Here is a 27,623-nt window from a genome sequence, read left to right as displayed (position 1 = left end):
CAGTGCCTTTTACACAGATAAAGGCTGTTACAGTTATTTTACAGGAGACAGTTTAACCCAATGTAGTCAGATCCAGGTGTCACCAGCAAGTAGGCACTTCATAGTCAAGAGAAACTTAAACAGATTAAAATTAGGCAAAATTTGAAGACACTGTTACCCACACGAGGGATTTGTCACCCATCAGGCTACTCTGATGAGTTCTGCTGGAAAAAAAAAATTATATTCTAACACTGAGATGTTTTCTTTTTTTTTTGTTATATTTGCTTCAAATAAAGCATTGTTTGACATGGAAACACTTCCTTACTTCACTACCATACACTGTGATAGGCACATACAGACCACAGTCCTCAAGCATCTGTACATGGGTAAGAAAAAAAATGGAAATTATTTCCTAGAAGCTCATTCCTGACAATGCACTCAAGCACATACTACATCTGCTGCCATCACAAATAAAAATGTCTGCTCTCTGCTCATCCACTGTGCTCTGAAAACTCTCTTTCCCACTTCCTATTTCTCCTTGCCTTTCATACTGTCTCCTTTCCTTGGCAGGGCTCTGCTCAGTCTCCTTCCTCCCAGAGTTCATCCCATCCTGAAGTAATCTCTGGGATGACGAGTCCTTGTCATATTTGTCACTGATCATGAAGAAAGATCAATACTTTTCTAAAGATGAGGTTTAGGGGTTTTTTTTTTGCAAGCCTCCAACTAAAAAGAGTGATAAATGTATTACATGAAATTAAATGCATTGAATCAAACCCTTCAGGATGAGCATTTTAAAGGGACACTTTTAATCCAGCAGAGTGAAAAACTGCAGGGGATTGCCTCTAGCAAATTAGCACATGATCCAGAGGAAATTCAAGGTTCTAAGTAAATTAGTAGGTCAAAGACTAATTATTGATTTCGTTCAAAACAGACCCAAAATCCAGTTTCATGTTATAATAAAAGTGTATCAGATAGTGTGGAGAAGCTGACCATCAACTGACATACTGCAGCAAGTGTTAATTTATTTTACAGATGAGAACAAGGCTGCTTTCCCTTTTGAAAGGGATTTTGGAAGTAAGGAGAAATAAATTAAGACAGAATAAAACCCAGCACACAAAAGAAACTTTTTCTCAGTCATACCTTGTAGGATTTTTCCCAGCAAAAGTATTTATAGACTTGGCACCACTTCTTTACATAGAATTAACACTCAATTTTTACTGATGCTTTTACAAAAACAAACAAACAAACAAACAAAACAACAACAAAAAAACCCAACATTGCTAATTGAATTTCTTTGCTTAGAACGATTTTGTTTCACTCCAGCAGAAGAATTGTTTTCTTTCTTTCACTTAAACAGAATAATTATTTTTCATTTATACCAACATATTTCAGGGGGTTACATTTTGTGTGTGTGTGTGTGTGCACATATAAACACAAATCTTAACCAAATAACAAAAGGAACAGGATGTTCACTTTTCAAAGAGGGAGGTAAAGGAAATGACAAAAAAAAAATCTTAATAGAAATCTTGTCCTCAAATCTTAGTTGAGAAATATTAACTTATGCCTCATTAGTACTCAGGTACTGAAATAATTTCCAAAGTATTATGTCAGTGTAAATCAATAAACTGCTCTCCCCACAACTTTTGGAATCAGTTCCTCCCAATTCAGAGGTCACTTAAAAGAAAGACTAAATTTAATCAGGACTAAACATGACCAACGTTCAACACTGGCAAACCTGAGCTTTCACATTTTGATGTGATATTTGCCCAGTGTGAGCTAATTCTTCAGAGGCAGAGATTTCGGACACTCCCAGTACTTTCCAACAGACACTGCACTGCATCCCACCTATCTCATTCCATGACACACTTGTACAGATACAGCAGCACTACCTTGAGTTCACATTTAAAAAAAAAATAAAAAAAAAATTAACCACATTTCAAAAAAATTCAAACTTTTAATGTTAATTATTTTGCTGGGTTTAGATTATTTTACGATCTGGATGGCCTCAGAGTTCCAAATCTGTACTACTGCACAGGCAAATCAACATTTCGGCTTTTTCAATCTGCAGATGTGTTGTATTCCTGTTGTATACAGGAATGGATTAATTTAATGAGTTATTGAAATAAATAAACGAAAACAACCCTCTTCCACGACCAACAGCTGTGTCCTGCCGTTAGAAGTGGTTACACTTCCAACCAAGATCTCAGGAAAGATGCATAAAGAAACTGAGTAAGCACAATAATCACACCACAAATGCTGACAGGAACCAAATATCGATGAAATTAGGGTTCTGAAAAAATCCATAAAATAAACCAGATCATTACAGGCTGTATCAGTCATTATTACTGCTGCATAATCAATAAACACCTTTCCAGAAGGATCATGCTTGTAAGAACTACACAAGAATGTCAGCAGGCTAATCCATGAAGCTGCTAATGACTCACTCACCCATCCACTGAGAACACACCCTCAAACACTTCCAAGTAAGATGTATTAAATAGAAAGGAAATGCACATTCTCCTTTACCAACTTTTAAGGGCCACCCAAGCAAGAGCTATGAAATTCAGACATGCAAGCAGCTGTGAAGGTTAGATGGGATTTTTTTTTTTTGTCCTCTATGCCATATACATGTGTCATGAAAAAAAATCATCTGGAATATTTTTAAGTGCATAACATGTACCTGTTGGAAAGGACTCATTTGGTAAGTAGCTGCAAGATGGTTTTTCACCATTAGATGCCTTTTTCACTCCACTGACGTGTTAAAATCAGACTGTTTCATAACCCCCCCCCCCTTCCCCCGGACAGAACTCACAGGATACAATAAACCTCTGAGAATTACAATTACCATAGCAACTTTGCATTTCTATTTGCTGCTGTGCTGTTGAATCAGCCAGCCTGGTTCTCAGCACTGTGGTTACTGTGGAAGATTGAAGCTGAAATTCATCTTCCTGGGGCAAGAGAGATAGGCAGCAGACAAGATGAAATGCTGCTTCACTTCTTTAAATATTATTTAAATATCGTTCTCTGCAATTCTAGATAAGTGGGATAAATTATCAGTATTACATGACAAAAAAAATCTTATATAAAACTTATTTCAAATTAAGATAAATTTGCAAGTGGAAGATTTAAATGAGCAAGTAAATACTACTAAGAGCTCCTGAGGCCTGGAAAATAGAACAGCTTTCCCCAGGCATTTCAGAGGCCATTATAAGATTATTTTTTTCATTTCAGTTTACTCCACCAGCTAATGCTAAACCTGTAATGCTGCTCTTTCATTTTGTTAAATGACTACCATTATCATTTTACCTTGCATCAGAGTCGAGGGCATGAAAAAGAAAGAACATTAAAAATTCACACTTTGTTAAAGAATAATGGGAAAAAAAGTACAGAAGGGGAAAACTAAAATCTGCATAATACTCTCTTTTAAATATGCTATTTTAAATACCCACACTATGTCACACACCCTCAAGAAAAATGGGCAAGTGCCTATTAAGGCAACTTTACAATTAAACCTTCATTATTTAAATGGAAAAAATAAATCATTCAGCATCATCTCCTTGACAAAACGAGACCATTTCTTATAGAGAATTTCTAATGATTTGTCAAACCATCCCTTTAATGGTCAATATACTCAGATAGGAAGAATATTCCAGTATCCTTGAACCATGAATCGTCTTTTTTTTTGTTTTTTTTATCCTAATGGGTAAGGTACAGGATTTGTCTTGTGGAATTCTAAGTGGTGGTTAGTGAGAGAAATTAGCTGAAAAAAAAAAAAGTTGTGCAATTTCAAACATCTCCTTAATTTTGCAGAACAAGATCACAGGAAAAAAAGGCAATACCCTGTTAAAATATGACATTTAATGCTGTGAAAACCTAACACAGATATGTGTCCATAAACTCTCTGGTCTAATACAACCCACCAAGCAGTAATTCAAGCATAAGGGAACATTATTCACTGATCAGGAAGGAAAAGCCCTGCTGCACTCAGGAGTTCATTTTCAATAACACAGTGGTCACTATTCTTGGCTGAAAATACTTCCGCCCCCCCCAAAGCCGCAAAAATCTCACATTCCCACTTAAAGAAAGGTATTTGCACATCCCAGCAATGTCTCTCTTTAACTTATAGGAAAAGATCATCCAACCCCTTGAAGGAAGCCCATTTGTAGAGACACAGAAGGAGAAAACAGAAATCAAAGTTTGCAGGACAACACGTCCCAGGTTTAGCTCTGTACACGTGGGATGGGAAATTTTAATGCACTAGTTGGGAAATCCAGATTGCAGGGACAAAACGAGCCCCCAACAAGCCACAGCCTCTTTCACAAGTAAATTTTCATTGGAGTTGGGTTTAATGATCGAGTGATCAAAAAGCACAAATCAATAAATGTGACACTGGGTATTAGAAAAACAATGGTAGATTCTCGCTAATTTGAAATAAGTAAAATTCCTTGGATGTCATAAAAAGAGTTTGGGAAATAAAAAAAAAAAAAAAAAGAGAAAGTTCTGTCAAATCAGATCACAGCATAAAGCAAAACAATTGAATCAAGACAATAATAGAAGTCCTCTGCCTACAAGGATGCCACCCAGGTAAGGGTCAAAATTGAACATAATCATGATTCTGCTTGGAATCATTATTGCCTGCCCACAGCTCAGCACCAGAGGAAGGGCTCCAGGATCCAGCCAAAGGACAGTTGTCATGGATGAACACGTTGCCCACCAGCTGTGTTGTCTCCAGCACAAGCACCACCAACACACACACACAAGTTCTCCCTTCTCAGCAAGTGGCCAAAGTCCTGCAGGGAAGTAATTGGAAAACAACTTAGCACCATGGAAACCTTTCTAGGATGAGAAAAATGGTTTCATTGACACCAAGACTAAAAGCAGGACAGTAAACACTTTTTCCTTCCCCACAAATACTCGAGATTCATTCAGCACCTCTGATATTGTGCCAGCTGGACTGGGGGGAAACAAATCCACTTCAGTATTCCTGAGACATTCTGTTCCATGAAACACTGAGGAATCCAGCAGACAGACTCGTGAATGGCCAGGTTTTCTATACTGTGCTTAGGGAAAAAACAACAAAAACACAGATGGGGGGGAAAAGGAACCTGACAACTAATTAAAAGGCAAACAGCCATGACAGTCTCTTTTGCCCAACACTGCACCAAAACTGTGCAGGATCTCACAAATGTTTTGCTGGGTCTCAATTCCATTCAATTTAATTAGAGGATTTTCTCAACATCAGTGGTCCATAATCCAAAGCAAATCTCTACTGCAGCCCAGTGAAAGTTTTCTCCCCTGCTCACATAAAAAAATGGAGTAAGTCCCTTTGATATTTATCACGAGGCCTAATTCATATTATTAACAGCTTTTATTGTTCAAAAATACACTCTGTTGATGTCCTGCATTTACCCAACGTAAAACTATTCATTTCTCCTCTTCAGTCCCTTAATGAAATATACTTTGAACCAGAGCAAAAATATTTTCCACAGTCACATGAAAAAGCTCTTTATAACTCCATTAGAGTCTACAATAGTTGGAGGGGGCAAACACCTCCTTATTCATCCCAGCAAAATAGCCTATAATTTCAAATATCTCGCCACCACTGACCTTTTCTCCAGTTAGGCTCACATTAGCACAGACAAATTATCAACCAGATTTGCCACCTCACAGAAAATAACTTGCATGAGAATGTTCCAACCAGTTTCATTTGGGAGCCTTGCCCATGTAGAGTTGTTAATAATAAATAAATTTGGCATCTTGCCAAATTTCGTAACCATGCTACACACTTGTATCTGTTCCAACAGACTGAGCCAACTGTATGCATCATATTTATAAAAACAGCCTCAAATCTGCAGCAGAGGATGTAATTCCACTTCCTTCTAATTTACATGTGTCAAGGGAAAGTACATGAAAGACGTGAGCCTCGTTTAACCTTGCAAAGCAAAGGCTTTGGGGGACCCAAAAAACAATCTCCTACCACCCAGGAGCTGACCAAGAAGAGAAAGCCAAGTTCTCTGTTGAAATGCAGGGCAGGGCAACGAAAGGCAACAGTAAAAATCTGCAGGGAATGATCTGATTGGACACGAGGGAATTTCTTTTTCTCTGTAAGGATAAACAGTCACTGGAATGGTTGCCCAGAGAGGTTCTTCAATCTTGAAGCCTTTCATGGTCTGACAGGAAAGAGCTCCCAGGTCTGAACTCAGTGCCAACCCCGCTTTGAGCAGGTTGGACTGGAATGCTTCTGATATTCCCTCCAGCCTAAACTGCCCCACCACGTTTCAGATCCTCAGGCACTTTCAAACCACAGAAAACACAGAGGGAAAAGCCAACAAAGTTCATCTTCACTTGACTGTGGTTTGTTTCAGCTGCTAGTTTTAATACATTAGGCAAATCTGGCTGGATGTTTTACCAGAACATCATCATCCTATCATAATTTGAGGCTCACAACTTGAGGCATATTCGATGGTTCATTAAGGAAATGGGATGAAAAAGATACATTTTATTTAGCATGGTCTTACTTGATAACACCTGCAGTCAATGAAAACAGTAATAATGATGACTCTGAAAGTCAAATCACTAAAGGGTTGCTCAGACCTGAAACTAAAATAAGCTGAAAGCTATGTGCACACTGCACTGGGAAAGCTGTCATTGAATACAGGCAAAGGAATCACGATAAATAAAGAAATAAAAGTATGCTGAATACAAAAAAACATTTCAGACGAGGCAGATGAACAAAAAACCAATACCTAAATTCAACTCTTCCCTCCCAAATTCTCTGTATTTTCCTGCTTCATGACCTCCTAATGCCCATGGCTCAATAGGTGCCTGACACCTGCACCTATAAGCACTGCATCGTGTTCAGCACACACACAAAACCCCGACACTCCCCACCACAGCTTTATGGCCCCACGTGCAGCTTTACCTCTTAGAGCTGCCATTAGCTCAGGTAAGACCCACACCAAAACAACCAGAGTTTTCAAAATGGGACTAGGAAAACCAGAAGGTAAAGGGTCAGGATTTTGTTTGCCCTCTAACCCACCAGAAGCCACGATTTCTTTCCATGTAATCTCAATGAGAGGCCACCTCTTGCCTCTTCCACTGGTAGGACTGCACTGTCTCAGGTCCCTGGCACTATCAACAGTACATGCAGAATGCTGGAAAAGGGCCATGTGGGAAGTCCAGCAGGAGGAACTGACCCTGTAATCCATCTCCTTCAACTGTCTCATTTCCACATCACGACAAGTGTGCCCAGAAGTCTGACATCTTGCAGACAGAAGAGACTCTCTTCGAGTCCACATGATGGAGCATAATCACAACCTCAGGGAAGAGAAAGAAGGACAAGAAATCGAGGGGAAAGGATCAGGATTCACTTAGTGAGCCTTAAGGGGCTTGTGCAGTCACAGACAGGCAAGAACATCACTCCTGCCAAGCCCAGCAGCTCACACTGGGATTGCTGGGATGGCTTCCAGGAGCTCCATCAGACAAGGACACATGCTTACGAGACAGCACACTGAAGCATTTGGAAAGTTACAGCAGCTGGTCCAGCTGAGATGGGAGAAGGAGACTTTCTTCACATCATCTACAAACAACTGACAACTGCCTGTGAAGTTCACAGCACAGGATACACACAGGTTTTCACCGGACAGAACTGCTGGTGCCACGTGTTACCCCCCACCCTCAAACATGTGCTAGCACGAAAGTGCTTTCAAGCCTCATGTTTTCTCTACTACAACTAGTGCCAGAAAAGCAAAGTAAGAACTGTAATAGCTGCTTTCAAACCTGCTGAATACAGCTTCTTGTGGACATTGTGTGGAAGGTGACAGTTTAAGAGCATGCAGGGAGTGTGCTGGAACACCTCTGGCAAGCCAGGATTAGGTAGGAGGAGCCAGGTCTGGTAGTCTCATCCTGCTGAACACAAAAGAGTTACTCAAAAGTACACTAACTCCTATAGGGTAATGGAAATTCTTGATCACAGAACCTGGGTGCTCTCACAGCACACCAGATGCCAGATCTATGAATTAGGAATTAAATCTAACAGGAGTAATAAAGAGGGCTCATTTGCTCTGTGCCTTGAATCCCCATTCATTAAAGGATATAGCAGTATAAAACTATGCAACTTTCAAGACAACAAAGTAACCTGCAGTGTTTTTCCAAGTCTCACATGCCAAAAATTAAGTTTATTTTGAATAAGCTTCCCTCTCAGACCTTTGCCTCTATCTTCAAAGGCTTCATCTACTGAGCTACTTCACACAGACAGCATGCTACAGATCCCCAGTGACCCAGATAGCAGCTGCATTCCAATTCCTGAACCTGCCTTTTTCTCAGCCTCACAGCAACTCTGTGAATGTTTTTACATAGCAATTTGCCTTTGATGATGTATTCTCTGCCAACAGATCGACAAGAAGTCAGGAAACTTTAGCAAAACAAATAAGAAGCACAAAAACTATCACCTTGCAACAGGGAGCTTCCTGCCATCGTCCCTCACTGCCTCCTGCCCCTTCTCACCAGGTAACTGGGGGTTCTGTCTCAGTGAATGCTCAAACATTGGCACTGCCTGCCCTTGTCTCTCAGTTCTTTGTAATGAAAGCCACTCTCAGTGCAGGTTTCTCGAAGTCAAGTTTTCGGAAGCTCAGAGCATGATGCTGTATAATGTGTTACAGGCTTCAGTAAAAGTCAGCTTTCAGCTCAGGACAGATGTCCAAGTTTCCAGAACTCCTCAGCACCTTTGTGTTTATGTGGATTCTCTTCTGGCAGAATAAAAAAGTACTTATTTTTTGTATGTGTGCTTCACTGCGGAAAACCCCAAATTCCTCTTCTTGTATTAGCAACAAAGTGACCTAAATAATGGAACACGTGAATCCATGAATATTTCTTTTTCATTACTAATTTCTATTTCAAACTGCAAATGCTTTATCACCTCTCAGTGTCCTAATGCCCTTCCTGATATTTTGTTGCATTGCTAAGTCTTAGATCAGCATGGAAAGCTAAGACACATCAGCTCCAATAAATCAGAGCAAGTGTAAGTGTTGCATTCTTCCTCGCCTAGCTGAAAAAACACTATTGTGAAGAGGCTGAGAACCCTGAGAAAACTGAACAGCAAAGCAAAGGACATTTTCTGAGCTTATTTCTACAGGTGGAGTTAACTGCTTGCACTAAATCATTTTGCTGGAGTGTGCATATAACACTTCTAACTTGAAAATAAACCTTTTCCCTGACACCAATTACATTCCAAAATCTACAGGATAAGAAGGTTGTGTTGCTGGTTGTATCAAACAATGCCAGTTCTGACCAGAAGACCCTAGTTAGACAGCCCTGACTTCTCGAGCAGGAACTGTATCCTACATAATCACTCAGCCATGAAAATTACTGAATTTCCTTCTTTACTGGAATGCTAAACAATCTCCCATACAGCTTTTATCTCCTCACTCATTTTCTTGGGGTATCTGAGTGCAACAAAAGTTCCAAAACAAAACTGGATTTATTGCTGCCATACTAACCCCCAATCCAGTGACTATGGAGAGAGTAAACCACAAGGATTGTTCCATCAAGTGACCAACAGGCCAGTCACACTGCACTATGTTTTGGGGTTTTTTTAAGTGCATTATTATGTATTATTGCTTAAATTCAAACCCAGCCTAGTACAACAAATTATCATAACCAAATGCTCCTCTAAATACCTAAGTACCAACTGCACACCGATATACAAGTCATTAGGAAAAATATTCTACAGTAAAAACCACGGAAAACCAAGGTCAGAAAAGCAGTCAGTCATACAACAATGTGTTGGGGGAAATATTTCTGCATGGGAAAGTTTCATCCTTCTGGAATGATCAGGAAGAATAAGATAACCTACAAAAGAGTTTAGGAAAACTCTTAATTAGAGATGTCCTGTCTACAACAGGGCTTTGCATTACACAGCAACCTATCATCACATGCAAGCAGGACTGTATTGAGAAATGGGCTCAAAATCAAATTCCACAGGCAGTATCCACACAGTATATTTGTCTCCTGCAGGTAAAAAAGTAATCTCTGATTTTCTTCTGAGTTGGTCAACAATCACGTATTTATCCCATCTGTCTCAACAGATAGGACTAACTCCATAAATACACACAGCAATTCCAATTCTCCCCTCTCCTTTGTTCAGCACCTCTGTTAGCTGCTGCTGCTGCTGCTTTCGAATTTCACCCTACAGAACCAAGCTCATCTTCCCATCCTGTGCAAATCCGTCTGCCTAAAAGAAAAAAAAAACCCAGACCACAAACAAATAAACTGAATTTCCCCCTGAATTCTGGAATGTGAGGCAGATTGAGAATGGTCTAAAACAAATAGCATGACATGTCTTTTCTTGCTTATGCCAGGATCACAAAAGGTATATGACAGAAACTTGAAGAAACAACACTTATTTAAAAAAAAAATCCAACATTAAGATGCTGTCTGTCATCCCATGTGCTGTCTATATGTAATGTGCCAGTTTCCACTTACACAGTTGCTTTTTTTTTTTGCAGAAGCATCTTGTTCATTCAGCACATGTCAGACCTGCCATAGAACTGATGTAGATAAGTATACTTATTCAATTAGTGGTCTCTGCTCTGTTTATAGCACAATATCTGCATTATAAAGAGAATAATAATGCACCACATCAGAATATCCCGTGAACATGAAAGAACACAGCCCTCATCTCCTGTAAAGAATGCATCTCAATAAAGATAAAGAGAAGGGAACATGGAAAACAAAACCAGATTTGCCTGGATCAAAGCCAGGACTATAATTTACTGAATTCCATGCTCAAGCCCGCTGACCTTAATGCTGAATATTCAAAGCTACCAGCGACTTCTCTTCAACTGCTCCTGCCCAGAGTCCAGATTTCTAAACTGCCACACAGAAAATGGAGAAACTCACTTCGATGAAGGAAGAAGCAAGGCAGGTTCTCCACTTCAGCAACCATCACCCAAGCCAGACTGTCTCTCTCTCTCTCTCTATCTCCAAATTTATTATTATTTTTTCTTAAAATGTGGAAGAATGCCTGTATCTGTTAGAGGACATGAGTCAGAGCAGATCCATGAACTGGGTCCCTCCTGTACATGTTCTCTGCCTTGTCATAAGAATTTATTTCTCTCAGCAGTAGTAAGTTTGCTGTTGTTTTTAAGGGAAGAGAAAGAGATGAACAAAAACCCCTTCTCAGTGGTGATGTGCAAACTACCTTCTCACTGCTGCACTGAGACATTAGGAGCAGAGTGTACCCCTCAAACCTTGGAACACAGCTGTGCTGGCTTCAGCAGCTCTCCTCAGACAGCACAGTAATCACACTGGCAGGAGTCAGTTAATCCAGGGGGGGAATTGATCTGTAAAACGGTATAATGAGCTTCGACAGAACAGGGACATCGATACGGGACACACGTCAAGTGACAGAAGGTTGTGAACTCCAGCCTTAGCTCTGCACCCTGCCTAGTTAAGGAGGATAAGCCTCCTTTGCTTTAGCAACACTGGGGTCACAAACACGCTGCATAAATCCAAAAATCAGACAGACTCCTCCTCACTTCCAGAAGCCACTGCGTGCCTGGCAGTTCCCAGTGCAGGACCTGCAGCTGCTGCAGGAGTGGCCTCTTCAGAGCATTTCCCTTAGGGATTACTCTGCTGCCAGTCTTCTGCTGGAAAGGCAACAGCCATTTGTCCTGCCTACCTTACAGCTGTAAACCACCAGGCGATGATTTCACTTAAAAAGACATTAGTATCTGTTAAATACGTAGACCTGGAGTCAGGCTCTTCTTCTACAAATAAAGCAAAAACTACTTACACGCTTTCCTGAAAGAAAATACCTCACAGAAAATAAAGGTGCTCAGCAGCTTCTTCAGAATAATAAAACCTTCAATAGCAGTAATTAGCTAATCTTTTTAAAAGATTGCTCCCTTTTTTTTTTTTCGATTTTCATAATGGAAAAAATTAATCAAGATCATTTAGAAATCCAGCCAACAAGTGAAATAAAGCTTTAACTGTATTTAAGCACAACAAACAAACAAACAACCACGGCCAGCTCGAGTGGTAATTTTTAACAGTCATAAACTGAGACCGATCATTACAGCTTGTGTGCTGTAAGATACTTCTTGACTCTCACACCTCAAAACCTATGAAGCAAAATAAGCAAATAAAAGAAAGCAGCAGCAACGGGGCACGTGGGTCTGCAACAGCAACAACAGCAAACCAATAGCATCGACATCAAAACGTTAGACACCAACAAAGACTTTGGCCAGGGCTGAAGGCAACGAGGGAACAGAGCTTCTCGAATAGAAATCAATACCTGAAACCAAAGAGGATTCATTGCATTACAAAAACTGTCCTTTTTTTTTTTTTCTTGCCTCTCAATTTTTAATGAGCAAAATGTTCACTGTACAACTTAGAAATGCTGCCAATGCCTTTTAAGTGGGGTTTGCTGGTGATTAATGGTATATCCTACTAAAAGCGTGCTAAGAAACAAACTAATGAGAAATCAACAGTTCAAAAGGAAAAACAAGACCCAAGGTGTTCTTCAAAGTTCTACAGTTTAAATCTTCGGAAAAGAAAGAAAATAACAACCCCCCCAAACCCCAAACCTACACAAGAAAGAAACCAATAAGCAAACGAAGGCATTTCAAGAGTGTATCAGGAAAAATTAAGCCTGTTCATATTCTAGTTACTTGTTCTAAATCTTTAAGAAATTACAAGCAAATACCATAATTTAATATCTTTGCTTATATTTCCTAATTAACCCACATACTTTGGCAGCTTTGCAAATTGGTTTCAATTCAGAAAAATATTAACCATCTGCCTAAAGCTAAGCACATTTTATACCTTCTTGAAGTGAAATGGAAACAGGAGCATGCATATATGTTAAAAATGAAACATATGTTCTGGTGATATGCCCAAACGGAGCCATGGTGTTAAGAGGTCTTAAATAATTCATGTTTGAAACCATCTTGAAATTCTTCAGTGAAAGAAAAATTCTGGGTTTATCCTAATTTGAGCCACTAAACTTCAGGATATACACATATTTTTTAAACTAAGTGACAGAACAGACACCTTATCACTTGCTTCAGTCATGCAAATGGATAACCTCACATATTTGACCACATTACTAAAGCCTAACACTGAAGTAAGCACATTATTTTTATACTCTTTGATAAACGATGTATTTCTCTGTTTTGCAGAAGGGATGCAAAAACTAATGAGCTCACCAGCCCCATCACTCATTTGACAGGCTCAAGACGCTTGAACACGTACGAGATGTGTTTATTTTTACAGTGATATAAATATATATAGAAACAAATATATTAATATTATATATATATATTTATGTACACACAGACACCTTGCTGCGAGCCCACAGGAATCCCTGGAGCCCCATCACTCGAGGCCACTCTCCCGGCGCCCGAGGGCGCATCCCCATCCAGGTCACTGCCCGGTCGTGGGGGCCATTCCCGGCCACCCCGGCCGCACCATCCCACCGCGGCGGCACACGGAGATCCCGCTCCCTCCAACCGGAGCGGTCCATGCCGGGCTGCGGGACCTCCGCCCGCCCCCCGCCCGGTTCCGCGGGCGAGCAGGACCGCGGGGAGATCGGAGCCATCCCCTCGGGGAGGGTGGGACGGGGGGCAGGAGGGGATTCGGTACCTGAGGCCGCGGCGGGGGCGCCCCCGGGCAGCGCCGCCCGCTGCTGCTGCGGGCGGGGGGCGGCGGCGGCGGCGGCGGCGGAGGGGGGCGGCCGCCCCGTCAGCAGCAGCAGCAGCATCGCGGCCGCCAGCGCCGGGAGCAGCGGGGAGAGGCGCCCGCAGGAGCCCGGCATGGCGAGCAGCCCCAGGGCAGCGGAGGCATATTGCGGGGGGCCGGCGGCTCCCGCGGCTCCGGCAGCTCCGGCGGCCGCGGCCCCGGCACTGCGGCGGCAGCACCGCCCGCCCACGGACGTGCCGGGGCGGGGCCCGCGGCGGGCGGGGCCGCTGTGAGGGGAGGGGAGGGGAGGGAAGGGGAGGCCGCGGGGCCGCCTCACGCCCCGGTAGCGGGGGTTCGCTCACCGTGCTCGGTTCCTTTCAGCCCCCCGAGGAGCGGCGGCGTTCGCGGCGGTCCCAGCGCTCGCTGCCGAGGGCAGGGCGCGTGTGGCGGCCCCGGCGCTGCGGGGCCGGCGCTGCCTGGTGGCGGCTCGGAAAGCGCCTTCGCTCTGGCGCCGGCGGTCACTGAACCGCCGGTTCAGAGAATCACACAGTGGGTTAGGTTGGAAAAGACCTCCGAGATCATCAAGTTCAAACCGTGACCGACCACCACCTTGTCCTGTCTTTCCTTAAACACCTCCAGCGACGGTGACTCCTCCGCCTTCCCGGGCGGCCCGTTCCAATGTCTAATCACCCTTTCCATGAAGAAATTCCTCCTAACGTCCAACCTAAACCTCCCCCGGTGCAGCTTTACACTATGTCCTCTCGTCCTGTCGCCTGGGAGCAGGGCCCGACGCCCACCTGGCTGCACCCTCCTGGCAGGGAGTTGCAGAGAGCGATGAGGTCCCACCTGAGCCTCCTCTTCTCCAGGTGAACACCCCCAGCTCCCTCAGCCGCTCCTCATCACACTTGTGCTCCAGACCCTTCCCCAGCTTCCTTGCCCTTCTCTGGACTTGCCTTCACGAACATACCCCCACTCCGATTTTACTCATGTGCACCCGTTGTCCTGAAATACGTGTAATGTTTGGCATCAGGACTGTTAATGGGAGTAAACATGTAAATAAGGTAAAGAGATGCCTGTGTGGAGAATCAAAGCTTTAGGAGATACAAATACAGTTATGATGACTGTTAGTGTCACAGAACTGGGTGATACTAAATTTTTAATGTATGTTTGAGCAGTGAATATAAACTTCTTTGAAAAGTATAAGATCGCTTAATTTGGCCTTTAATAAGAAAAGACTAGCCAAATAAAATTTTTAATTTTATCCACAATAACAGACTAGGCCGAATTCTGTAGTTTTCAGATCGCAGAACATTTCTTCATTGCAGGGAAAAAAAGAGGAATAGAGTTACAAACTATAGAGGAGTATAAATTTTCCCATACTGAAAGGAAAAACTGCCAGGTTACCGTGCATATTTCCAACACATCTGTTATAAAATCTAAAAAAAAAAATCTAATGTATTTTTCCTTATAATGTAATGTCATTCTGTAAAGTCCAAGGTAATAAATTCATTGCCATTAACAATTACTTCAAATAAATTTGGGATTGACATAGAATTAACATCCTAATTAACATCCTCTCACCAAGCTTCCTTTTTCAACCTTTTATCTGGGCACTGCACAGAAAAAGCCCCTGTTTCTGCACAGCCACTGTTACAATTGAAGTCATTTTGGATTCCCTGCAACATTGTGTGGTCTCAGGTAGAAGAAAAGGGTCTACTTGCTCATGCTTTGAGCAATTTGCTTCCTTTCTTTATGAATTTATCTGATGAGTATCTGTGGTATTGAGAAAGGGTGGATCACATACATGTTCACTTCCAAATGTTTGCAGGCTTGGGCTTTTAACAAGATAAAATCTCATTTTGAGAGGAATAGTTGAACCAACTTGGCAGCTGGAACATTTTAAATTAAAGTTGATGACATGAATATGAGCAATTATTCATTTATAAAGGTCTGGGAGGAAAAAAAATAATCTGTTAAATGTTTCATAAAAGCTCTCTTGCAAATGGCTCCAAAAGGGGGAATAACACATGTGGAAATTAATTGTTTGTACTATATTTAGATCGATCACAAAGAAAAACTAGAGGACAAAATAACACTCATTCCAGCAAAAATATAATCAAGATTATATTTTCTCAACCAACTTTTCTTTGAAAAAGAGATGAAAGCTGATAGTAAGTAATTTATTTCAACTACCTGAGTATTTCCCAGAGGAATTATGTCCAGCAGTAACTCCTGCAGTCTTTCAAGGCTACTCAGATGGGCTGGCAGCACTGACCTTAATTCTTTGTATGAGACAATATATTGATGAGAAGTTCATACAAATACTTAAAAAAAAATATTTTCAGTTGTTCTCTGTGTTCTTAAAAGTTCTTGAACTGGCAATTTAAAAACATTAACGTAGTAATATGTCATAAAGTATTAATGCATCAGTAATTCATTTACAAACTAATTGTCAAAGCATGCAATAAAGTATCATCCATGTATGCAAGGAGTCAGAAATCCAGACAGTGTAAAGCAGCACAGCTCCAGTGGAGGCAGTGGGGTTGTGTAAACAGAAATAACCTCAAGACATGGACAGTTTTCTTCAGGTTAACAAATTCTCTAATAGTGATTAAGGGAACTCAGCAGTTTGGAGTTTTTCTAAAGGGTTCAAAAGTATCAAAATTGATTTCTAAATATGTGTTCTAGCAATGTAACAAACATGTATGCCTTCATTGTGACACCAAATAGTTACTGCCAGCCCACTCACAAAGGTATGACTGTAAATCAGAAAAAGAAAATGTAATGCTAAGATCAAATTAGGCTAATAATACAACAAGAAAAGAAACACTGGTTCTCTGGGAATTTTCCTAACCAAAGGACAAGCTGTCACCATTTTCTGCAGTGATATGGCAGCTATAAAATCTAAACTGTTAATTTGCAGTATGTAAAAAATTGTTGTCGGAAATCAAATTTTCTCATGGCAGAATATAATTTGCGAATAGATCCTCTTTCTTGCTTGTGATTAGAAATTTTTTTGACTCAAGGTTAATATGTGCCACTTGAGCTGAGAATGTAAAAGTTGTGTAAATGTGATCTTTCTGTATTGAGCAGATATCTTTATATTACAAACATATACTACAAAATATTTGCTGGTGAATTAATGCATTTAAAAAAATACACCTCAGATTAAAAAAAAACAAAAAACAAAAACCAAACACAGAATTCCTGTTGATTAAGAGGTATTTTATTCCAAAATTCTAAATATCAGAATCAAGTCAATGCTTACATTTCGTAATTTACCCAATCATAATATTTGGAAATTGTATACATATGTAGAAAAATACAACCTAATAAAAACAATCAGATTTGCATTAGGATGAAACAAATGGGTTGAAAGGAAAACCATAGCTTAATAGCTATATATTTCATACCAGTACAAAATTACTGTGCCACAATACCCACTTGTTTTTGTTTTTTTTTCAAAAATTTATAATTTAATACAAAATAAGGTGACTTCAAATGTATATTGCTCTCCTTAAATGTACCGAAGACCTTGGAAACAAGTTCAGAGTAACTGAAAATATTCCCATTTATTTTACAAATATTAACTACATGACTAAGAAACACAAAATGCAGCACTCTTGTTAGTGTGTTAAGTTCCTGCTTGTGCAAACAATGCTCTTCTGATTTAATGCACGAGCAAAAACAAAACAAAAAAACAACAAAAAAGGCAAAAAAATTCCATTACAAAGAAATAACGTTACATTTTCAGCATATTTGTATAATAGCAAATACAGGTTTCCTTCGTGGACTAGAAAAGTAAAACCTGTCCAAGTTTTTTTTGAAGATTCGAATGCTACGTTAAATCTTCAATCACTTTGCAAAAGCCAGGGGTCAAGTTACTCAACTTTAATGCAGCATATCTGGAGAAGGTCATTGCATGAAAGGTTAGAGTTCCTGTGTTACATTAAAATTCTACACGCTGGGAAAAAAAATACACCAAAATCCTAAATACCATAATCACATATGAAACAGCAGTAACATTACAGATTCAAACCCACTGTTGTACAGCCTCTACTCGAACTTTCCACAATGGACTTAATTGTACCAGTCCTTGAGAATATACATCGTGTTTCACCCAATGTGGGCGATCAAAAACATCCTGTTCTGTTCATTCCTCACCTCAGCTGGACACACTGGGTTTGTTTGTCCTTGCAGACAGTGTAGGCCAACAAATGCCACATCCCTTCGCAGGCAAACAAAAATGAACAACTTGGCAGCCAACTAGAGCTGCTCGTGTGGGAATTAGAACGGAGAGATTCAGTACCAAAGAGTTCCGATCGCACCCAGGTCCGAGCACAGCACATCGTCGTCATCCAAACTGGCATTTGGTCCTGCCAGGAGGCCACTGCCAACGGAGAACCAACGGGTTCTTCCCACCTCCCAGACAGACAAACCACAGCCTTTTTGCTGTGAGGCTCATGTGGGGTGTCTGCCACTACCTTTGCGTTGTTTGGATTTCCATTTTGCTCTTATAAAACCCTTTTTTTCCCCCCTCGTTAACAGCCAGCAGCGTTGAATGCGAAGGATCACGTTAGTCTGGACCAAAGACAAAACCTGACCCAATTTTCACTGCTCTGTGACTGTGAGGGTGTAGGAAAAAAATACCATCAGGGTAACCACCAACAAAGCCAAACGTTGCAAAAATATAAGTGCAACATGAATCCTTCAAAACCAAGAGAATGCTGATTATGGCCAAAATATTCTCAATATACCCGTGACAGGGTACCTTAAAGATTATTTAAGTGTGAACACAAGTTTAGAAACAATTAAATATTTAAAATATTGCCTTGGAATAAATGCTTTATAAAGAAAGAGCACATGTAATAAACTTTCTTAAAGTTTCCACAAACACTATGCAAATCAAAGTTCAACACATAAATCAAAATTTAAAACAGAAAAATGGGACAAATAAAATTATGAACTTGATACCAAAAATTTCCTCAAAGATTTCAAATTATATTGATAAACATAGACCATACTTGACTTTACAGTCACGCTTAAAAAAAAAAAGCTTTCTCCACAATTTCATCATTTCTCGAAAGAGATGTAAACCTATAAATTAGGTTTAAAATATTGTCAGATATAGTAATAGACAATATGCATTTTGTAATACAAATCACTTCACTGATCATGAGATGCTGCAGTAATTGCAAACTGGAGTACTTATATAAATTCATATTCCATTATAAAAGATATAGCTCTTTTAAAATGTTTTTATTGTCTAAATAATTACATAGCTGTTGATTTTATATTCATAAAAAATATGCTTCTGAAACAGAACTCTCAAAAGAAGGCTAATTCTCTGTTTCTGTACTTGTATTTTTTTTAAATGCTTCCAGTATGCATCTTATGCACATCAATTTTCACTCAAAGACATTAATTTCATTCCAAAACACATTTTCTAAAAGTTTCTTTAAAAAATTTACCATTGTTCTACAATATTTGCTATAAGACTACATCGACGCCTGGAAGTCAGTATGAAATTTATACTGACACGAGGACATACAAAGTCTGGAATCTTATTGCTGCCAAATGTTTCCTGCATCCCCACTCGGGACAACTTCCAGTTCGGAACCTCCCTGAAACACAAATGTTACTTTAACCTGAATTTGAGGTTTTACATCTGTGTTCACCAAGTAACCTGTACCCTCCTGTGCTCCTGTGGGGTTTTTAACCAAACTGGAAATCAGTGGAGGTAAGAGAAGCAACTATTTGCTTTTACTCTCCAGTAGGATGCAGGAAATAAAAAAAATCACTTAAATAAGTACTACTTTATGTAACTTCAAAAATGGAAGAAACTTTCTGTAGCTACAGTAGTTGTACCAATAAAATGTACCTTTTTATCCTGAAAGTCAGCAAAATGAGTTTCCAGTTTGCACAGTAAAATGAGGATGCAGTTAGCACTGGCATTAACAATGCTGCAGTACCCCTTCCATGTGAGCTGGAGAGATCTTGATGGTGCTTTTCTAAAACAGTTTTTTAATCTCCTTATAACGCCTGGACATGCAAGTAGTCTCATAAATTTCAAGTCAACGTGGTGTGTACATGTAATGAAAGCACACATGTAAGAATTAGAGCTATAATCTGTCTGCCAGTCTCTTAAACCTCTTAACCTACTAAGATTAAGACTGGGTAAAACCAATCTCCCTGCACACAGATAATCAGTTGACAAAGTGTGTGAACTACAAGGAAGTGAAATGCTGTTCTATCAAAGACACATTTTGAGGCCAGGATTAAAGCCTCACTCCTGATGCTTTACTACAAAACTAGTAACAACACTAAAAGTAAAGGCAAAAAATAAAACATTTTTGGCCACACAAATTCAGTTAAAACAAAATTATGCCCTATGGCCTTTCATATAAAGTAATCATATCTAAACAAACTGTCTAAAACAAACCCATGTAAATGGATAAATATGCAAGCCTATATCTGGTGTACCTACTGGCCCCCACAGACTTTGTGCTGTCTTCCTTAAGGGCTCAGATGCCATCGTGGTTCAGCGAGTAAGAATGGACTTAACAACAAAATCCATTTGTGGATTTTAAATCTCTGAAAGGATGCAGAAATAAGACTTGAATCAAACTGTTCATTTCAGAGAATTCTGGGTTTAGCAGGATTTGCAGTATTTATGGGGGAGAAGCAGCTTTGAACAAAAACCCCAAGGTACAAAACCAAACCAACTAGATTTTTTGTCCTTTTAAGAGCTTGTCTACATAAATCTCAGTGGTGTAAATACAGTAGAAGACTTCCTTTGTGTATGTGGGCTGCACACAGCGAGTTCATAACGTAATTTATTCCCAGAAGGGAATAAATTACATTATAAACTTCTCATAGATGGCACCTTTGTAACAGTTTATGTCCACTCTAAGATCTGTGCAACACACTTACCTGTGGTTACAAGCCGAACCACCTCCTAATCTGTAGTTACTTGTTTACTGAAGAGCACAGACAATATTCTTGTGTTCTCTCAGAAGTGTAAGAAGCTTCACTTTACTACACCAGTGGTGAGGGAAATAGGCTAAGAATGATGTAAGGCTGTGGCTTTCAACCACTGACCTTCTGGTAAGTTTAAAGAAACAGCAATGAAACAAAATATTTAGTGTCTTTTCTGGTAATGAAATGTACTGAACATAATGAAATGTCTTGTGCAATGAAATGTCTTTTGTGCAGTGGAACATCCAATAAATGAGTGAAATGAAACAAGCCAATGAAACAATGAATGAGTGAAATTAAATAAGCCACCTCAAACCTTCTCTTTTCAAATCCTTTCATGTTGCCAGCTCTGCTTTGCCTCATTTGACAAGCTCACTGTTCTCTCAGGGCAGGAGGCAAGGCAGGTGTGAGTGTGGCCAGGATCCACATGGCTGGCAGGTAGCCTGGTTCAAACATTCCCTATGTTATTCCATCCTGCACTCAGGCATGGCCAATCACAAAATGTGAGAATGAACAACAGCTCCTGCATCAGGTAACCTGTCACAGGGTATTCCCTCCACTGCCACAAACTGAAACTCAATCCAAGTAATATAGAGACTTCATTTCAAACCCTGTGGAGGTTTGTCTTGTGGACATTCAGGCTATGGATTTTCTCAGACATGTCTGTGGGCAACCACAATCCAACATCTTGTCCCTGGCAGTACGTGAATGAGTCTGTGCTGCCAAGAATTCTGTGCAACGCCTGGATCCTGCTCTGTGGAAACACACAGAAGAGTCTTCGGATCTTGCCCTGAATCTTTTCCCTAGGTCCCACAGAAAGGACATCAGCCCCAGCTTCCTACTGCTCATTTTGTGTTTGTAGGCTCAATCCCCACAGTCAGAAACCCAGGGAGAAGAGTATTTGTAAAATCTAGAGGGAAACCACAAGACAGATCACTAAGCAGGCAGGGCAACAAGAATAGGTATCAGATGTGAATGATTCCACTGAATATTTCATATTTTTTTGAGCAGGAGAAAAAACTGTCATCAGAGTTAATGGGTCAAAGAACATTCTTCAGTTCTGTAAAACAAGCTACATTCATTTTTTTTTTGTGCAACTAACTCTGAAGAGCTAGAAAACGAAATGTAGTGTACTCCAACAAAAATCAACCAAAACTAAACATGTAATGCAACAAGTACCTATAGAAACTGTTGGCTTCAAGAGCAAATGCAGAATCCATGTAGAAATTCATGGAAAGTCGGTACGTGAACCAAAAAAGATGATGTCTCCTGTATCCCAGTAAGCAAAGTCAAAGCACTACATAGCAGGTGAGTTTTTCTCACCCACCACTCAGTGCAGCTGCATTATTTGCAGGCATGAACAGAAATTAATACAAAAAGAAGGATTTAAATATATTGCTCTTATTTTGCAGGTGCTGATGCTTAGACCAGCAGCTCTGCAGTTGTGAGTGTTTTTTTTGTTGTTGTTGATGGGGAAGCCAATATTTGTAACCAAGATGCAGGCAATTTGAAATTTCAGAATGTCTCACAGATAAAACTCTGCTTAAGCTTCTGATGTTCCTTCCCCATTCTCATGTGGTTGCAGTTGTTCTCTTTCTTGTTCTTCCTGAGGTGGCCTCACACGTTTGAAAAAGCCCATCTGTGATTAAGAGAATAAAGAAATTGCGTTGTGATTTGCCAAATATACACTTCCTTTCTCTTTCCTTCTTAGCTGATTACGTTACTTTTATTTCCTACTCCTTTTTTCCTGATTTTTGACCTCCAAAGGCAGCAAATATCAGCTGAAAAATTAAACCAAATAAGTCAGCACAATCACAGACACATCCTCTTTTATTCAGCTTCTTCCTGACAAAGCTGAAAAGCTTTTAGTTATCCAAAAACTTCACTGCTTCAGATGATTAGGGGACCAAGGCACTTCTGCAAACTGCTGGTACTCTAGGAAATAACACATCACTAGTAGGGGAAAAAAAAGACAATACTTACCCTGTACATAACAAACACTAGAACAGCCAAGAGCAGTAACCCTGCCAGGACAGCCAAAATTATAACCCACACGGGCACCGGCATAGGCTGTGGTTGAATGCCCCAGGTAATATTTGTAGTAACCTGACAGAAAAACACAATAAATCACACTCTGCACCCCATGACAAACTGAGCTCATTCATGCACTTTAAGTCTTGTGTATCTTGATCCTGTAGACATTATAATCTTAATCCAGTATAAATTACTTTTTCACCCAACGTGAGTAAAAAGCTACAGATTAATGGTGACATAAAGCCTTTGCTGACCCAAGTTTAATGGGATTTTAAAATTAAATGAAAACGGGGGGTTGGGGTTTGTTTGGCTTGGTTTTGCATTTTTGCCATCAGTGATAATGTGGCAACGTGTCTTCTGTAATGCTTGATGATTTTCAGTAAAACTGTAGGAATCTGGAAATATTTGGGAGTGAGAGAAAAATAATTCAGAGCTTTTTGTTTGGGTTTTTTTTTTCTTAAAAAGTGGTATTCTTCGAAACAAAAATCAACTCCACAAGGCTTATGAGAGAAAAAAACCAGTTAATAATAGACATTAGGAACCATATTCAAAAATAAATCCATCACAGTCCTTTTCAACCTTTTTCTTCAGACCTTTAAATGCTATAGTGCTTACCAAAAACTTTTAATTTGGCAGTCCAAACAACTGGCCTATATATTCCTTTCTGTTTGCACCCTGTCTGCTTTCTCTTGGAAACCCTCTGGGGCACAGATGCTCTTTTTGTTCCTCATTCACATAATACTTCATAAAATATAATAAAGGTCCATTATTCAAGCTCTAAGTGCTACTATAGCAGAAAACAAATTTCAGGTAAAATATTTCTCTAACAACAATGGCATTAACAAGAACATTAGGACTGTTCACCATCGTTTCTTTTCATTTTCAATTAAGTCTTTCAAGATACAAATATTGTCAACTCTAGTCTTAGTTTTACCCTCAATTTTATGTGTATAACTGAAATGAATACATGAATCAGATAGCTGGTAAAATTACAATTAGAGCAAGCCACAAAAATGCTCCTCAACAATAGTTGTCTTTGTATTAGTTTTTAAGTGATTAACTCAAGCTGGATGTAAATGACTTACAACTGTGGAGTTGTGGATATCTTCAAAGGAGAGGTTCTTATAAGGGAACTCGATAACACTAAAAGAAGCAGATGATTTGAGGGAGTAGGAGTGATTCTGATTCTCCTTCTGTGTGAGAAAAACAAAATTAGTACTGCATGTGGATACAAAAGTCACTTTTAATGTTTCAGAAACAAGGACAGAATATTTACAGTCACTCACATTCATGAAAGTTTGGGTCCAAAGGCGTGATTTTAAATACAATATTGCACTCTTTCCCCTTTCCAGGTGGCCAACTTGACACACAATCTTCAAACAGTCAGCAGTTCCACAGCCCTGCACATAAAAACAGGACAGATATCCCAAGTATGAAAATATCTGAAAAGCCATTAATGGCATGACATTTACTCAATCCCATTTACTTTACATACATACACATACCCTACTGTCCTCTTTTCCTGGTAAAGCACCATAAACTATTCCAATATATTACATAACCTGCAGTACCAGATAATTACTTATAGTTTGCAGTTAGAAAGACAGTGATATGGCAACATGTTTGCTTCCTACGACAGATTTGGCCACAACAACCCCATGAAGTGCTACAGGCTGGGGACAGAGTGGCTGGAGAGCAGCCAGGCAGGAATGGACCTGGGAGTCTGGATTGACAGGAAGCTGAACATGAGCCAAAGTGTGCCCAGGTGGCCAAGAAGGCCAATGGATCCTGGCCTGGCTCAGGAACAGTGTGGCCAGCAAGACCAGGGAAGTGATTCTTGCCCTGGACTCAGCACTGGTGAGGCCACCCCTGGAGTGCTGTGTCCAGTTCTGGGCCCTCAGCTCAGGAAGGACATGGAGGGGCTGGAGCAGGTCCAGAGAAGGGCAACAAGGCTGGTGAAGGGACTCAAGCACAAGTCCTATGAGGAGAGGCTGAGGGAGCTGGGGCTGTTCAGCCTGGAGAAGAGGAGGCTCAGGGGAGACCTTCTCACTCTCTACAACTCCCTGAAAGGAGGTTGTAGCCGGGGGGGGTTGGTCTCTTTTCCCAGGCAACTCTCAGTAAGACAAGAGGGCTCGGTCTAAGCTGTGCCAGGGGAGGTTTAGGTTGGATATTAGGAAGAATTTCTTCCCAGAGAGGGTAATCAAGCATGGGAATGGGCTGCCCAGGGAAGTGGTGGATTCTCCACCCCTGGAGGTGTTTAAGATAAGACTGGATGTGGCATCAGTGCCATGGGCTGGGAACCACGGCGAGGTTGGATCAAGGGTTGGACTTGATGATCTTGGAGGTCCCTTCCAACCCAGCTGATTCTATGATTTTATGATTATTTCCAGTATTGTTCAGCAAGGCCAGGTCCTCCACGTGGCTGACTGCAGGGTCCACTGACCCTCTGGGAAACACGTGCTGTGAACTCAGCTGTGCCTTGGGGCAGAGGTGCTGCCTGCAGCACTCCCCTGCTCCCTCCAGCTGCCCTGTTTTACCAGCCTTGCTTCTTTAAGTATTGATTTCCAAATAGCTCCATACAGAAGACTGACCCAGAATGAAGAGCCCAAATTGAGCTTAAAGGGCTTAGAAGAGCTCACCAAGGTCTGCACGTCCCCCTCGGCGGCAGCCAAATCCCTCCGGCTGATGCGATGGTCGCGGTTATCTTCCCTGGCAACTGTGTCATTCTTATCATCATCCTTAGAAGCAGAAATCTGAGGTACAACCAAGGGAACCCAAACAATAAATTAGACATTTGCAGACTTCAAGAAAACATATAACTGCAGGTTTCTCTCTTTCTATCCTGGCTGTTCCAACAGCTGTAAATAAAATGCTACTCCTGTCTTTTCTAGATCACTGGTGGAAATTTATACCAGAAGCTAACCCAGAACCTCAGGTATCTTAATTCTTTTTCAACCCAAAACTTTTTCACTGATAGAAAAAAAAATTGCTCTTAGACTGCAACAGATAATTCAGTTTTGCACAGCAGTATTACAGCACTGTACATGTGTACACATGATCACACATACACAAAAACTTTTTTAACAGGGGCTTGAAGAAGTGTACAGTAGATTAATTAATTATTTCATTAATCCCTTAGAAATTCCCAATGCAAAAATTACAAATTTACATATGGGACTAGGCAGAGCCATGCTCCTTACCCTCTACACAACAAATCTCTATGAGAAAACTCAAAAGAGTTGTAAAAAATATATTACTGCAAATGGTCTAGCAGAAGCACAGAAGATTTTTATTTATATATATTCACTAAAGTTGCTTCCTGATTGTCAAAGATACAAGAGTATTATTCTTTGTTGTTCTATACATGGAATTGTTTCCCTGTTTGCTTAAATTTAATATACTGATTTTTACTACTTGTTCTAAACTGTCTTAAAATTCAGCTGTATACGTTAACATGTACTATCAAAGAGTGCTGCCTTATTCATCAGCAAGAGACAAAAAACCAACTCAGTGTTAGATATTCTCAGGGATTTGGCTGTTTTGAGGGCTTACAAACCAACCAAACATACTTCATTCCACTCAAAAAAAAAAAAGAAAAGTCCTGCTTACCTTAATTTTCAAGGGATTGATTTCCATGTCAGAAGTGCAGTTCATGGGACCATCGATCTCATACTGAACAATGTAGAGCAGTGTGTTGTTTTTGTACTTGTAGGGCCACTGCAGGGTCATCATCACCTTGCTGAATGCACTTGGACCATTATTTCTCAGCTGATTATGAAAATAAAATTTTTTTGTAAAAAAACCCACCCAAACAATGCTACTTTCTCTGTTAACGTGCATGGAGTTTGTTATTTGATATTTGAGCAATAGCATCAACAACTTCACCTAAAAGTGCCTGCCAAACTGCAGTTCCCCAACAGGCAAAACTTCAAATTACTTCTGTAATCTGATAAAATGTAACTTGAAGAAAAGCTATATGGCATTAGGGCTTTTTGCCTTGAATTAATGTAATTTTTCGTTGATAAAACATGGGTTGGTTTTTTTTTAAGTCGCTTAAATGAATCACAGCCTGAGCCAAGATACTCTGAGCACAGATACATACAGCAGCAAGTTTCATCAGATAAATGGTCTCTTAAGTTCTAGGACAACTTTTAGCTATTACTATTCACACAGCTCTCAATAAGTTTTGTTTAATTAAACAATCTAGATTAAAGCTGTGATCATTCTTGTGTGGAAATTTTAAATACTTGAATTTTTTCAAGGCAAAAAGACTTCACAAGAATGATTTAGAACAACTGCAGTACAACTGAGGATAACTGAATAATTTACAGCCATGAGCCATTTCCTGAGCAGAAAAAGTTACTTCAGATGTTTTACCTAGAATTAAAAGCTGAGAAAGTAAAATATGTGTAATTATGTAAGTAACCAGCCCCTTCTGTTTGTTCCACCCCTTCTTACAGACAGCAGTTATTGACCCAGCATTAAAAAAATAACATCTTTCTTTCCATGCAAGATGACAATAAAGAAAAAAAAAATCATAATTTACTACAGAGAAAAACTACAACAGAAGATTTAATTTATCACAGCACCGTATCATTGAAATTAGCAGTAATTCCATACCTCATAAATATGCTGAACTAGAGGCCCAATATCCTCTTCTGTTTCTGGGTTCTCCTTCGGCTGCCAATTTGCAATGGGAAGGAATATGTGATCAGGAGATGAAACACTAAAAAGGGGAGCAAAGAAGTTGTTATTATCAGGTATGAAACCATAAACATTACTCTCTAGAGTATCTAAAAAAAATTAAAAAAATCAGCATGCTTGGAGTAGTTTTTTTCTTCAAAAAAAAATGTCTAGTAATGGAGGCACAACATTCCTTTTTTGGAATTGATTTTTTAATTATTTAGAATTATTTAAGATCTGAAAATCCGAAGGGTGGTTAGAGAGAACCA

General features: G+C 40.1%; 2 protein-coding genes across 2 annotated transcripts in view; both read right to left on the bottom strand.

The window, feature by feature from the left end:
- FAM171B (family with sequence similarity 171 member B) overlaps nucleotides 1-13,859 on the bottom strand; it is a 34,579-nt gene extending 20,720 nt beyond the window's left edge. The window contains exon 1 of the mRNA XM_027721057.2: nucleotides 13,624-13,859. Within this exon, the coding sequence (XP_027576858.2) occupies nucleotides 13,624-13,795 (172 nt within the window). The 5' untranslated portion in view covers nucleotides 13,796-13,859. The remainder of the gene's footprint in view (nucleotides 1-13,623) is intronic.
- A 3,004-nt stretch (nucleotides 13,860-16,863) lies between these two features.
- Nucleotides 16,864-27,623, bottom strand: part of ITGAV (integrin subunit alpha V) — a 44,669-nt gene continuing 33,909 nt past the window's right edge. Inside the window, exons 24-30 of the mRNA XM_027721052.2 lie at nucleotides 27,292-27,397; nucleotides 26,281-26,439; nucleotides 25,311-25,424; nucleotides 23,958-24,071; nucleotides 23,757-23,864; nucleotides 22,621-22,743; nucleotides 16,864-22,276 (exon numbers count right to left, since the gene is read on the bottom strand). Coding sequence (XP_027576853.1) covers nucleotides 22,181-22,276; nucleotides 22,621-22,743; nucleotides 23,757-23,864; nucleotides 23,958-24,071; nucleotides 25,311-25,424; nucleotides 26,281-26,439; nucleotides 27,292-27,397 — 820 coding nt within the window. The 3' untranslated portion in view covers nucleotides 16,864-22,180. The remainder of the gene's footprint in view (nucleotides 22,277-22,620; nucleotides 22,744-23,756; nucleotides 23,865-23,957; nucleotides 24,072-25,310; nucleotides 25,425-26,280; nucleotides 26,440-27,291; nucleotides 27,398-27,623) is intronic.

The sequence above is a fragment of the Pipra filicauda genome, unplaced genomic scaffold (assembly GCF_003945595.2).
Source record: "Pipra filicauda isolate LSUMZ 115617 unplaced genomic scaffold, ASM394559v2 scaffold653_size182594_pilon, whole genome shotgun sequence".
Lineage (NCBI taxonomy): Eukaryota > Metazoa > Chordata > Aves > Passeriformes > Pipridae > Pipra > Pipra filicauda.
The sequence above is the reverse complement of the archived record's forward strand: the minus strand, read 5'-3'. Positions and strand labels throughout refer to the sequence as shown.